We start from the raw sequence: 12,508 nt of genomic DNA on the forward strand, positions 1-12,508 counted from the left end.
CTCTGGAGACCCTACTCCTATGTCAATAAATCCTATGTTTTCATCTTTAGAGCACATTTTCTCCTGTACCCGTGTCCTTATAAATCTAAGTATCCACTGGGCACTTGTGTCTCCCAGACAGCTCTGATGCTGCGGAGTCTGCACACTCTCCCTTCTCATCTTCCATTTCAGAGTACAGCAACAACACCTTCCCACCTCATGTCCTCCCAGATGCCTCTCTAAGCCCTGGTGAGTTCTCTGACCCCATCCACCCTTGCAGGCCGAAAGGCTTCCAAGATTCCTTTCGAGATCACTGCGCTCTGAATTCTGCCCCCAAAGCTGCCCTCCTCCCACCCCGTCTCCAAAACCAGAGTGATTGCTTAAAAATGCAAATCAAAAAGCATTGCCTTATCTGAAGACAAACAAATGTTTGGGTTTCTTTCAGGACTTTCAGGCCTGCTCAGAACTTGACCCCCAGGTCACTTAGTCTAATTGAGTCACATGGCCTTCTGTGTACATCCCATCCCCACACATGGCTTATCTGCCAGCACTCCAAAAGTACAAGATTCATGCCTTCCCTCTGCTTGCACTCCCACCCAACCCCCACCCCACCCCACCCCCACCCCCAGTGCTACTTCACTTGGCTCACTCCAGCCCAACCACTTAGTGTTACCTGCCTTCTCACAACTGCCCAAACCGTATCTGCTCCGTGTCCAGTGTAGGCATCTGTTTGCCCACTTCTTTCTGTCATGACAACCATCACATTATGTTTTCTGTTCTCTTGTCTATCTCTCCTCTGGAACAAAAACACCTTGACAGCTATAACACATGTCTGTCTCCCACCTACCATCTCCTAGCCCACAGCCAGCACACCACACACACACAGACAGACCATCAGAGGAGGCCACCATGTCCTAGCACACAGCCAGTTCGCCACACACCTCATTAGAGGAGCACATATAGAGAATGAAGTACCTGGCACCCAGGAGTGCAATATTATGCAAGTACTATCAATAAGCCATGAGGCTGGGGCTGACGAGATGGCTCAGTGGTTAAGAGCGCCGACTGTTCTTCCAAAGGTCCCGAGTTCAAATCCCAGCAACCACATGGTGGCTCACAACTATCTGTAACAAAATCTGATGCTGTCTTCTGGAGTGTCTGAAGACAGCTACAGTGTACTTACATATAATAAATAAGTAAATCTTTAAAAAGATAATAAGCCATGGGGCTGGCATTAAAAATTGGTAGTAAGAGAACTTTATTTATTTATTTATTTATTTATTTATTTATTTATTTATTTTTATTGAAATGCTTATCTCCGGCAGTCCTGTGCTCACTAGGGGCAGAACAGAGCCCACACTTAGCTATGAGTGCTAATGTTGAGCGAGAAGTGCCCCTTGGCTTCTCATCTCCAACTTGTAAGAACCGTTTCCTCCCCAGGAGGTCTCCGGGGCTCAGGCTTCCCATCTTACTGGTCCAAGGTCATTCTGAGTCCAGACAGAGGCAAGACAACCAGGGTCTCTTGCTAAACATCCTGGCTGTTCCCCTGGGTCATGGTACCTTGCTCTGTTTTCTCATCCATCAAGTGGGGGGGGGGGTGAGGACTAGAAACCAACGTATGGGGAGCAGACAAGACATAACCACCTCATGTAAACCACCAGCTCCTCTGGAGCCTTCTAACCTCTCAAGGGAGAAACAGTCCCTGAGTCCAGGCCCCGAGCCAAGTCCTGACAGTCACTGGGAAAGAAAGAGACCTGGGAGGAAAAAGAGTATTCTACGCTGTAAGACGCCTGTGGTGTCAGACTGTCGCAGAAGTCTGATGTGGGAGCAATAGCTGAAAGCTGACGGCAGCCAGGGGAAATCAGGTTCAGACTCCAGAGGTTCAAGTTGCTACCTGAACAGAAGTCCGCCCAGATCCGTCCTCACTGCTAACCATGGAAGCTGACAATGATTAACCCACTCAGCTCCCCTGCACAGATAAAGTGCTGCAGGAAGGAACAGAAGGAGTTGAGAGGTGCTTTCCTGAGAAAGGTCTACTCCTGGGGCCCAAAGCTCAGTCCCTCTGTAATTCCTATTGACTCCTAATGGTGACTCCTGGTTTGCCTTCCAAATAATGTTTAACCTCGGGATAAGGCAGCCATGACCCAGACACGAGGACTTGCATTCTGGTGGACGAGTTGGTAAGAATTCTATTCACATATGTCACTGCCTGGATGCCTACACGAGAACAGCCACGTTATTCAAAGAATCATTAGTATATCTGGCAGCGCCTTGTATCAAAATATACAAGAACTATTTAAACATTCCCAGACAACCATCCCTGTCAGTAAAGACAGTGATGAAGGGATGCCCACCTCTTAAACAGACTGGATGACATAGTTATGAGCTTCTAACTGCCAGTAAAGAGAATCGCACAGAGAGAAATTGGTGTCCCAACACTGTCCCTGGACTGTTGTCACAATGGTGAACTCAAGTCCCCAAACCTAGGTTTGAATCCCTGTGTCTCTCGAGAAGTGCCAGTTTACCTTGTGAAGTTTCATTCTCTATGATAGCCTACATGCTTCAATAGAGCTAGGTTAACTATTTGTCACACAGTAAGTGACAAATAAGTGTGGGCAGGAGCAAGGGAGAGGTCAATGAACTTAGGTGATAGAAGAGAGTCCACAGCACCAATATTCAAACTAACCCAGCTGGGCATGCTGGCACATGCCTTTAATCCCAGCACTCGGGAGGCAGAGGCAGGCAGATCTCTGAGTTCGAGGCCAGCCTGGTCTACAGAGTGAGTCCAGGACAGCCAGGGCTACACAGAGAAACCCTGTCTCGAAACAAACAAACAAACAAACACAAAAACAACAACAACAAAAAACAAACAAACAAAAACCTACCCCTTAGTCAGCTGACTAAAACTCCCTCCTACCAACGTCACTGAAACAAGAGTGCTCTGATTCAAGGAGCCTGCTTCCAGAACAGACTTCTAAGTGAGTCACTGAAATCTCACACAGGTAAAAATGTTCCTAATGCCTAAGTAGCCCACACGAACAAATATCTAAAAAGAAATCTGGAAAGATGGGACATAGTTCAGTAGTAAAGGACTTGTCTAGAATGAGAGAAACTAGAAAGATTTAAGAAAGAGAAAGAAAGAAAGAAAGAAAGAAAGAAAGAAAGAAAGAAAGAGAGAGAGAGAGAGAGAGAGAGAGAGAGAGAGAGAGAGAGGGAGGGAGGGAGGGAGAGAGAGAGAGAGAGAGAAAGAAAGAAAGAGAGGAGAGAGAAGAGGAGAGAGGAGAGGAAGAGGAAGAGAAACTGGAGAGGGAGAGGGAGAGGGAGAGGGAGAGGGAGAGGGAGAGGGAGAGGGAGAGGGAGAGGGAGAGGGAGAGGGAGAGGGAGAGGGAGAGGGAGAGGGAGAGGGAGAGGGAGAGGGAGAGGGAGAGGGAGAGGGAGAGGGAGAGGGAGAGGGAGAGGGAGAGGGAGAGGGAGAGGGAGAGGGAGAGGAGAGACAGGGAGGTAGGGAGGGAGAAATAATAGAAGCAAGGCCCCTGTTCCTGAAACTATCAAACACTTCAGAAGTAAATTGGAGAACGCTTAAATAAAGAGAAAGAAATGCTATGTCTGTAAATTGGAATGTTTGATATGAATTTGTGAATACTCCTCAAAATGAGCTACAGATTTGATATAGCCTTTATTAAAAAGCCAGTAGGTTCTTTGCACAAGTTGAGATGCTGCTACAAAAATTCATATGGAAATGCAAAGAACACAGTATAGTCAAGAAGTATTTAAAAACAATGTTGGGCTAATGATTGCTTGTTTGTCTGTTAGATAGCATCTCACTTTGTATCCCTGGCTATCCTGGAACTCACTATATAGCCCAAACTGATCTCAAACTCACAGAGATCCTCCTGCCTCTGCCTCCCTAGAGCTGGGATTGAAGGCATGTGCCACCACACCTAGCCGAATCATATTTGTTTTTATTTTTATATTTTTAATTATGTGTTTATTTATTTAATTTGTTTGTTTGTTTTTGTTTTTCAAGACTGGGTTTCACTGCCCTGGCTGTCCTGGAACTCACTCTGTAGACCAGGCTGGCCTCAAACTCAGAAATCCGCCTGCCTCTGCCTCCCAAGTGCTGGGATTAAAGGCGTGGGCCACCACTGCCCGGCTCAGAATCATACTTTTTGATTTCAAAACTTATGACAAAACTTACCAAACTGTAGTCCTGAGATAGAAACTGTTCTATAGGAGAATGGAACAGAACCAAAGGTCCAGAAATAAAGCCAAGCGTTTATGGACAGGTGGTTCCTCACCAACTTCCCTCCAAGACTGCCCAGCTCCCCTAAATTCCCATGTACTCGACCCCATAGCAGCCCTGAGAGAGCTATTTCCTGAGTTGAGAGTAAGGCCCCCTCTGGTGGAGCCCACTGTGGTGGCAATGGGAACCCTCCATCCCAAAGCCGCAGAGGGACCTCAGGGACTTGGCATGTGCCTTGCAGATCTGACCAGCCTGCGTCACTTACTTCTGACACCCTGCCTCTCACCACTTGCCAGCTCCCAAGTGAATCCACCAGTTAACACACAGGCCCAAGAGTTAAATTCTAATCTCAAGTAACCAGCAGATGGGCTTTTAGCAGACATATCTATCCCCCAAGGTGCATTACTCATCATCTGAAAATTTAAACTGAACTTGGGATTTTAACCTCTCATCTCCCTGTCTCTTTGTGTCTCTCTGTCTCTGTCCTCTTTCTCTTTCTGTCTCTCATGTCCCTGTCTCTCTTTCTCTCTCTGTCTCTCTCTGTCTCTATCTCTCTGCCTGGATCTCTCATTCACAGGCTCCATTTCTGTCTTCGGCTCCTTAACTGGGCAGCATCGGTTACAGGGGCTGCCCCTTCTATGGAAGAGCTGGTTCTCCCTGGTATGCCAATGTCTCTTCCCTGAGAGCATTCAGCATCACCCGAAGTGTCATGCACGCAGTATTGTCATTGTCCCCTTGATATTCTGGAGACTGTCAAATTTTCAATGCTCAGGACAGGGCCCGGCTCAGAGCGAGCCATCGGACAGTATTTACAGAGTGAATACAGAAGCGCTGTGCATGGCTTATCTTACCACGTGAACAAACATGATGTCACCACCAGCTGTTTTCATAGGTTAACTATCTGAGACCAGAGGACAGCCAGAGGCCTACTGCACGTGTATGAACTATCTCCTAAGCCTCTTCTCACTCACCTCCCCACACCAGCCAAAGAGCCCCTCCAACGTAGGTCCCATATCCCCTGTTACTTACAGTATTCTGAGTTAGATGAATTAAGGGGCCATTAACACATGTAAATATTTGCATTTCATTTGACACCTTAATTTGAGAATTTAATAACGTGCTTTGATTTTGCTTACACAGACTTTAATTCAATATAGACTGGTTCAAATAACCACTTAGAATCCCACTACTGGAGAAGTCTGTGAGGGTGTTCACACTCACTCAGGTTCCCACTAATGGAGAAGTCTGTGAGGGTGTTCACACTCACTCAGGTTCCCACTAATGTCACTAATGAAGTCTATGAGGATGTTCACACTCACTCAGGTTCCCACTAATGGAGAAGTCCGTGAGGGTGTTCACACTCAGGTTCCCACTAATGGAGAAGTCTGTGAGGGTGTTCACACTCACTCAGGTTCCCACTAATGGAGATGTCCGTGTGGTTGTTCACACTCACCTTTATTTCCTCTTGAACAGCAGGATTTCGGAAATTTAAATCTGGTTGCTCTTTCAAAAACTGGTGAAAATAACATTGCTTTCGTACTTCATCAAAGTGCCAGCTGGAGTTTCCATACACACTCAGCTAGCAGACAGACAGAAAAACACAGGGGTTAGCTCATTCATTCCTACACAGCCTTGTCCACAAACACATGACCTTGGCATCCTGGCCCCACAAGGTGGATGCATAAATCCTTGGAGCTGTCTTTCTAGGGAGAGCGCGAAGTTAACGCCCCAACTTCTACCCTAACACTCCACAACAATGGTTATAGAGTAATTATCAAGCAGACACCATTTCTAACAACCACAGTACCAGCTAATGTTCTCAAGTCCAGGACAAGACCAAGTTAGGGAATAGCCATTCCTAATGTATGTTCTTGAGACTGCTGCCCAGGCTCAAGACTCCTGAAGCAGATTAGAGAGAGAGAGAGAGAGAGAGAGAGAGAGAGAGAGAGAGAGAGAGAGAGAGAGAGAGAGAAACTGATAGTCTTCTGAAGCAAAAGTCTAGTGACTCGAAGCACCAGGACCATGGCTGATATCTCCTTCTAGAACAGAGCAGGGGGAGACTGCATGTCAGATTCTCTGGCTTGTCTCTCACCTCTGGTCAGTCTGCCGTAGCTCAGCCTTAAACATGAGAGTTTCTTGGGTTCTCTCTCAGGCCTTTTGTTCATGTCTTGATAAAGAGAAACTAGAAAACTTGGGGAGAAATGTGGCGGTGGTGGGGTTTCTCCACCTAAACCATTTTCTTTTTCATGGGAAGGCACTGTCACATGGGGTCTGCATTTCCATGGCCACTGGCCACAGTGAGTATTGGCTTCTATCTTTCAAGGAAACTTCACCAGTTCATTGTGTGGGCCACCTGGACTTGACTCAAGATGACATATTGACTTTATGTCTAACCAACAAAAGATCACAGATAAGCAACCGGAAGAGAATTGAGGAAACCAGAAGGAAGCGCATCACAGAAATGGCGCCCAAGGGAGTGGATGTGGGAGATGCTCATCATCAACAGCTATGGAATTCCTGCATCCCTTACCTTCCTGCATCCCTTACCTTTCTGCATCCCTCACTTACAGACCACTGGTGCTCACCATCATCAACAGCTACGGAATTCCTGCATCCCTTACCTTCCTGCATCCCTCACTTACAGACCACTGGTACTGGATCAGTGCAAAGTTAGGAACTTAGCAGGAGACTTTTATATCCACCTGAATGGCAAATACTATCGTTTAGCACAACATTCTGCATGGGGGCTTCACATCTATTTAATTCAGGAAAACTTTGCTCCCAAGCCCCAAAGTAGGTTAATAAGCATGCTTATGACATGATTAATGACTAAGCTGAAAACAGTTCAACTGAAGAGTGATTAAGTTAACCATGTGATATCTACCTATTACATATACATACTACACATACATATGACATATATATGTACAATACATACAGTAATATGCAACAGGAGAGTGTGTGACGCATGGCTATCCAAAACTACAGGATAGGCCTTTCCAAAAATGAGTAATGAAAGCCAGTTATACAAGGGTTAAAAAATTAACTATTAATAGCATGCATTATATGAGCGAAGCAAAGCCCTAGGTCCCACGTGATAGAAAGAGACAACTGACTCCCGCCCCTCTACCCCCACATAAATAATAAATTCAATAAAAGTTTAAATAAAAAAATAAGTAAATAGTCCTCAACTTCCTGACTATAAATTATCTCATCTAGAACTTCATATACATGGGGTATGAGCTTCTTTAGAAAAAATTTTAACTTATTGATTTTATGCACATGGGTGTTTTGCCTACATGTATGTCTGTGCACCCTTCATGTGTCTGGTGTTCACAGAAGCTGGAAGAGGGGATCAGGTCCTCTGAGACAGGAGCTATGTATGGTTGTGGGCTGCTATGGGGTGCTGAGGATTGGATCCAGATCCTCTGGAAGAGCAGCCAGTGCTTTGACAGCTGAGCCATCTCTCCAGCTGCAAAAATGGACTAGGAGTTCATTGAACTGCTGAGTAGTATGACATCATATACACATACAAATATATATATATATATATATATATATATATATATATATATATATATATATACACACACACACACATACATACATACATATATGTATATGCTAACTTTTTTTTTTTTTTTTTTTGGTTTTTCGAGACAGGGTTTCTCTGTATAGCTCTGGCTGTCCTGGAACTCACTTTGTAGACCAGGCTGACCTCGAACTCAGAAATCCGCCTGCCTCTGCCTCCCGAGTGCTGGGATTAAAGGCGTGTGCCACCACGCCCGGCATATGCTAACTTTTTAAGAGTTATTTTTATCTATGTGAATTCATGGTCATATGCATATATGTCATATATGCGTGGGAATGGAAGCTAGAGACAATGTCTGATACCGTAGGGCCAAAGTTACAGGCAACTGTATGCTACCCAGTGTATATGCCGGGAACTGGCTCCTCTGGAAGAGCAGCCGATGCTCTTAACCGCTGAGCCACCTCTCCAGGTTCTGTGTTAACTTTTTACATTAAGGAACCAGCCTTGCCTGCAAGCGGAAGCTGATGGAAGGACAGGGAAAGTGGAGAGGAAGCAGCTGCCAAGTGCTGCGGCCGAGCACTGGTTCAAGGTGTGAGCGGTAAGATTTAAAAGCAGACTGTGGGTGGGGCTGGAGAGATGGTCCTGAGTTCAAATCCTAGCAACCACAAAGTGGCTCATAACCATCTGTAATGGGATCTGACCACCTCTTCTGGGTATGTCTGAAAACAGCTACAGTGTACTTACCTATAACAATAAATAAATCTTAAAGAAAGAAAAAGCAGACTGTGGGGGTGCACGGACTATATTTACGCTTAGTCCTTTCACACACCACTTGCAGAGTGACTTCACTCTGCAAGACAGGAACCAAAAGGGGGTGGGGTGGGAAGAGACTGGATGAATTCATGAATGTAAGACCCTCAACAGGCAGCCTGCACACAGTACGTGTTTACTAATGGTGATGTAACAAGGCGTAGTTTGTTAACAAGGAGATGGTTAGTTAGAGCAAGAAGCCTGCCAAGACCTGCTGTTGACTGCCACGAGCTGGTCCTGCACAGAGCCTGGTGGATGAGCTGTCACAGAGAGGGAAGTCACATGGTCATGACGCGTGAGTGTGCTTAGCTGGAAAGCTGCTGTCCTCGGACCAGCAGAGTCAGGGTGAGAGGCGGGAGGCTCCAGTGGGGCGAGAGTCTACAATAAACGATTTGGAAGAAGCAGGAAAGATACAGACCTGAGCAGGAGGATTGGAAGAAGCAGGAGAGAAACACACAATCAGGCAGGTGGACTGCTCCTGAGACAGGGCAGCCTTGCCTGCTGAACTAGAGTGTCTAGTGAACTGGGCTTCAGGGCCAGCACATGGCATCTTGCTAGCACCGTGTCCTTCAGCATCGCTGCGGGGGTTGGTGGGACCCTGGCGGACATCAAATCAGCAGGTGCCCAAGAGTCTTGTATGGAAATGGAGTGTCTGCGTATAACTCTCACACACTGTCTTTCATGTTTCATATAATCTCTGTATTAATTTTACTACCTAACACAATGTAAGTGCTAAGTTGTAGCATTTTCAGGACTAATGATCAGCTAATGATCTATAGCTATTTCAGCCCCTTCCTAAATATTTTTCAAGTGTGTGTGTGTATGTGTGTGTGTGTATATATATATATATATATATATATATATATATATATATATATATATATAATTTACAGTAGGTTGAACATGCAGATATAGAACCTGTCCCACACAATATTTTACACTAAAAGTTCATTCACTAAATCTAAAACTTGGGTTTAAATGCATGTCTTAGGTTCTTATTTGCTAAATCTGGCCACTCAGAAAGAATAGTGTCTTACAGAAAGAGCAAGGAGGAGGAAGGGTGGCTTCTACCATCTCTGATGCTGGGGTGGGAAGGAGGCAGCAGGGAGCTGGAGGAGAATGAGACCATGCTGGCCACCTGGACTCAGTCAGTCTCCCAAGACAAGGTAGCGGGGATGATGACAACAGGGTGTGCCCAGGGGCTCAGGTACCAAAGGTCTGGGGAGAGAAAGTCATGAACGACTGTGTCTGTTTATGACACCGTCCAGCAGGTGTGTCAAAAAGTCAAAGAGGCAATGGGCTCTGGAGAGTGCTAAAAGATAGGAAAAAAAGGAATGTTATTTTTCTACCTTTGTCCAGGAGACCTATGCTGGACAAGGTGGGGAGGGAGGGCAGAAGGGAAGGAGACGCCAGTGAGAGAGAACCATGTACTAGAATACAGCCGTTCAACAATGATGTCACAAACCTAAAAGCTCTTGGGGCTTTTGTCTATTTCTAACTAATATTGTCTATTTCTAAATTAACTCCTTCGATGCTTTCCAACCTGAAGGGCTTCCCACTTGTCCAGCTCAGTGAGTCTAGAGCTGCCCACTTGCTGTCTGCTCATCGGGTGTCCTTACCCAGTTGTTGGGAGGGGTGGTTACACCGTTGACATGGGTACAGTTGTGCCAGATGTAGTAATCGGTGTATTTTCCGCTCCGTGTCCTACTCGATTGGAACCAAGGATGTTTGTCACTGGTGTGGTTTGGTATGAAATCAATTATTAATTTTAAACCTAATGAGTAGAAACATATCAAACGTTAGGAACTGATTGCGTTAGAAGAATGCCCGTGAAGTGGGAGACGGTTCCTTGTGAATGGGAGGCGTGATGCCCTCTGCCTGCTTTCCTAGACTCACCCCTCATCCCCTTTACCTTTGTCATGGATGGCAGCAACCAAATTCTCAAAATCTTTCATTGTTCCAAAAATAGGGTCAATTTCTTTGAAATCCTCAACAGCGTATCTGAAGTCTTTCAAAGATGATTTATAAAAGGAAGTGATCCAAAGAGTTTTTATATTTAGAGCAGTGATATAGTCCAGCTTCTCCTGGATACCTGAAGGGAGAGCCAAGGCCGTGAGCAAACACCTCTTTGTTTTTCTATTTGAAGAATTAAAAATAAAATGGTTGTGTGTGTGTGTGTGTGTAAATAAAGATGTTAGTGGCTTTAGGAAGCAAGCCTACCTCTCACAAATCACTGCTTCAAAGAAACAGCACATTGGATTTTTTTCAATGAAAAAAAAATATTTTCAATACTCAAGAACTTGAATTCACATATCCACTATGAAAAGAGAAAAAGGGATATGGGGTGGAGGCCAGAGAAACAGCAGCTTTAGAGCGTCTTTTATGCCCCATGTGTGCTTTTGCATCCTATTCTGCATCACCTAGCATCAGGCTGGCCTTGAACTCATAGACATCCACCTACTTCTGCCTCCCCAAGTGTTGGGATTAGGATTAATGTTTGAAAAGTACCGGCCCCTCCCAAGGCATCTTGCCTCCTCATGTGGCGATTGAGCAGTTGAAATGTGTCTCGTCTGGGTTGGATGTGCTGGAAGGGAGGGCACATACCAGATTTTTAACACCTGGTACAAAGAGAAAGAATTTAATGTGTCAATAGTGTCTTATGTTGATCTATTGATACAGAAAAAAACCATTGCATTAAACAAAATATATTATTAAAATCCACCTCGCCTTGGAAAACAACTAAACTTGCACAGTGCTACGATGGAAATATAAAGAGGTCGGGATGGGTGATTCCTGCACTGGAGAGGAGCTGTCTGTGCAAGCTACCTTATGGACCAGTGTTTTGGCTCTGACCGTCTGGGGCAGAGGAGCTGATGAGCAAAGTTGTGGGCTGGAGTGTCACAGAGTAAGTGGGTCTCAGCATGGGAAATGAATAAGTAACCGAGCAAAGCAGCAAGAGCTATTATCTGGAACAGAGGAATCGGGCAGAACTGTGACGGGGAGATAGAGGGTATGTGCCAGAATCTGCCAGGTTCCATGTTCTCTCAGGCTGTCTTTACAGCAGTGGTTCTCATTCATTTATGTAGAAAGGCTACACCAGAGATTCTAGGCATGCCAGAGGGACCTATGGAAGGTTTTTTTTGTTTTGTTTTGTTTTTTTGTTTTGTTTTGTTTTTCGAGACAGGGTTTCTCTGTATAGCTCTGGCTGTCCTGGAACTCACTTTTAGATCAGGCTGGCCTCAAACTCAGAAATCCACCTGCCTCTGCCTCCCAAGTGCTGGGATTAAAGGCGTGCGCCACCACGCCCGGCTTGGAAGTTAAGTCCTATCTGCAGAACCTTGTGGGACGATAGCTGCTGTGGGTTCTAGATCATGGTCCTAAATGCAGATTCGAAGCCTCGAGGCAGTATTCTCTGTGTTTCCACTAGCCTACCTAAAGCATGCCACATCTAAGCAAGCAGGACGTCAAGAAGACCGAAGCACAAAGTCACCTGACCCTGCCAGCCTCCCTGGCAGAAGTGAAGACATTCTAGAGACACTTTGGTTATCAGACTATTGAGACAAACGTCCTTCAGGGACTGAATTTTCCTCCAGAATCTCCTGTTGGGAGAAGGAAAAGACCGAAACCCGGTGCCAGCCAGGGGAGGCGCTTGTTTCCAGGAAAGAAATTTCTCACAGCTCTGAGCTCCTCGTCAGAGCCCCAGGATGACTGGGGCTGGGCAGTGATGCATCAACTGGAGATGGCCACGCCTTGGCCAGGACTGCTTTGCTATGCATTTCTTCTACCTTTTATTACAGCCTACATTTCACGTCAAGAACTAGGGATTTTTTTCCAACCTGGCCATGTTCAATCAGTCTCTGCTTTTCTCTATCAGGAGGCTCTAACTAACTGGCCTGTTGAGAATGGTTGCTGAGCCTGGCTGTTAGGGATGCCCAGGCCGAGGC

General features: G+C 45.7%; 1 protein-coding gene across 1 annotated transcript in view; it reads right to left on the reverse strand.

The window, feature by feature from the left end:
- The window catches only part of Slc3a1 (solute carrier family 3 member 1), a 35,427-nt gene that overhangs the window by 20,518 nt on the left and 2,401 nt on the right, over nt 1–12,508 (reverse strand). The window contains exons 2-4 of the mRNA XM_021185737.3: nt 10,477–10,656; nt 10,184–10,338; nt 5,676–5,801 (exon numbers count right to left, since the gene is read on the reverse strand). Of these exons, the coding sequence (XP_021041396.1) occupies nt 5,676–5,801; nt 10,184–10,338; nt 10,477–10,656 (461 nt within the window). The remainder of the gene's footprint in view (nt 1–5,675; nt 5,802–10,183; nt 10,339–10,476; nt 10,657–12,508) is intronic.

Source organism: Mus caroli, unplaced genomic scaffold, assembly GCF_978045245.1.
Source record: "Mus caroli unplaced genomic scaffold, Mus_caroli_1 scaffold_18, whole genome shotgun sequence".
NCBI classification, from domain to species: domain Eukaryota; kingdom Metazoa; phylum Chordata; class Mammalia; order Rodentia; family Muridae; genus Mus; species Mus caroli.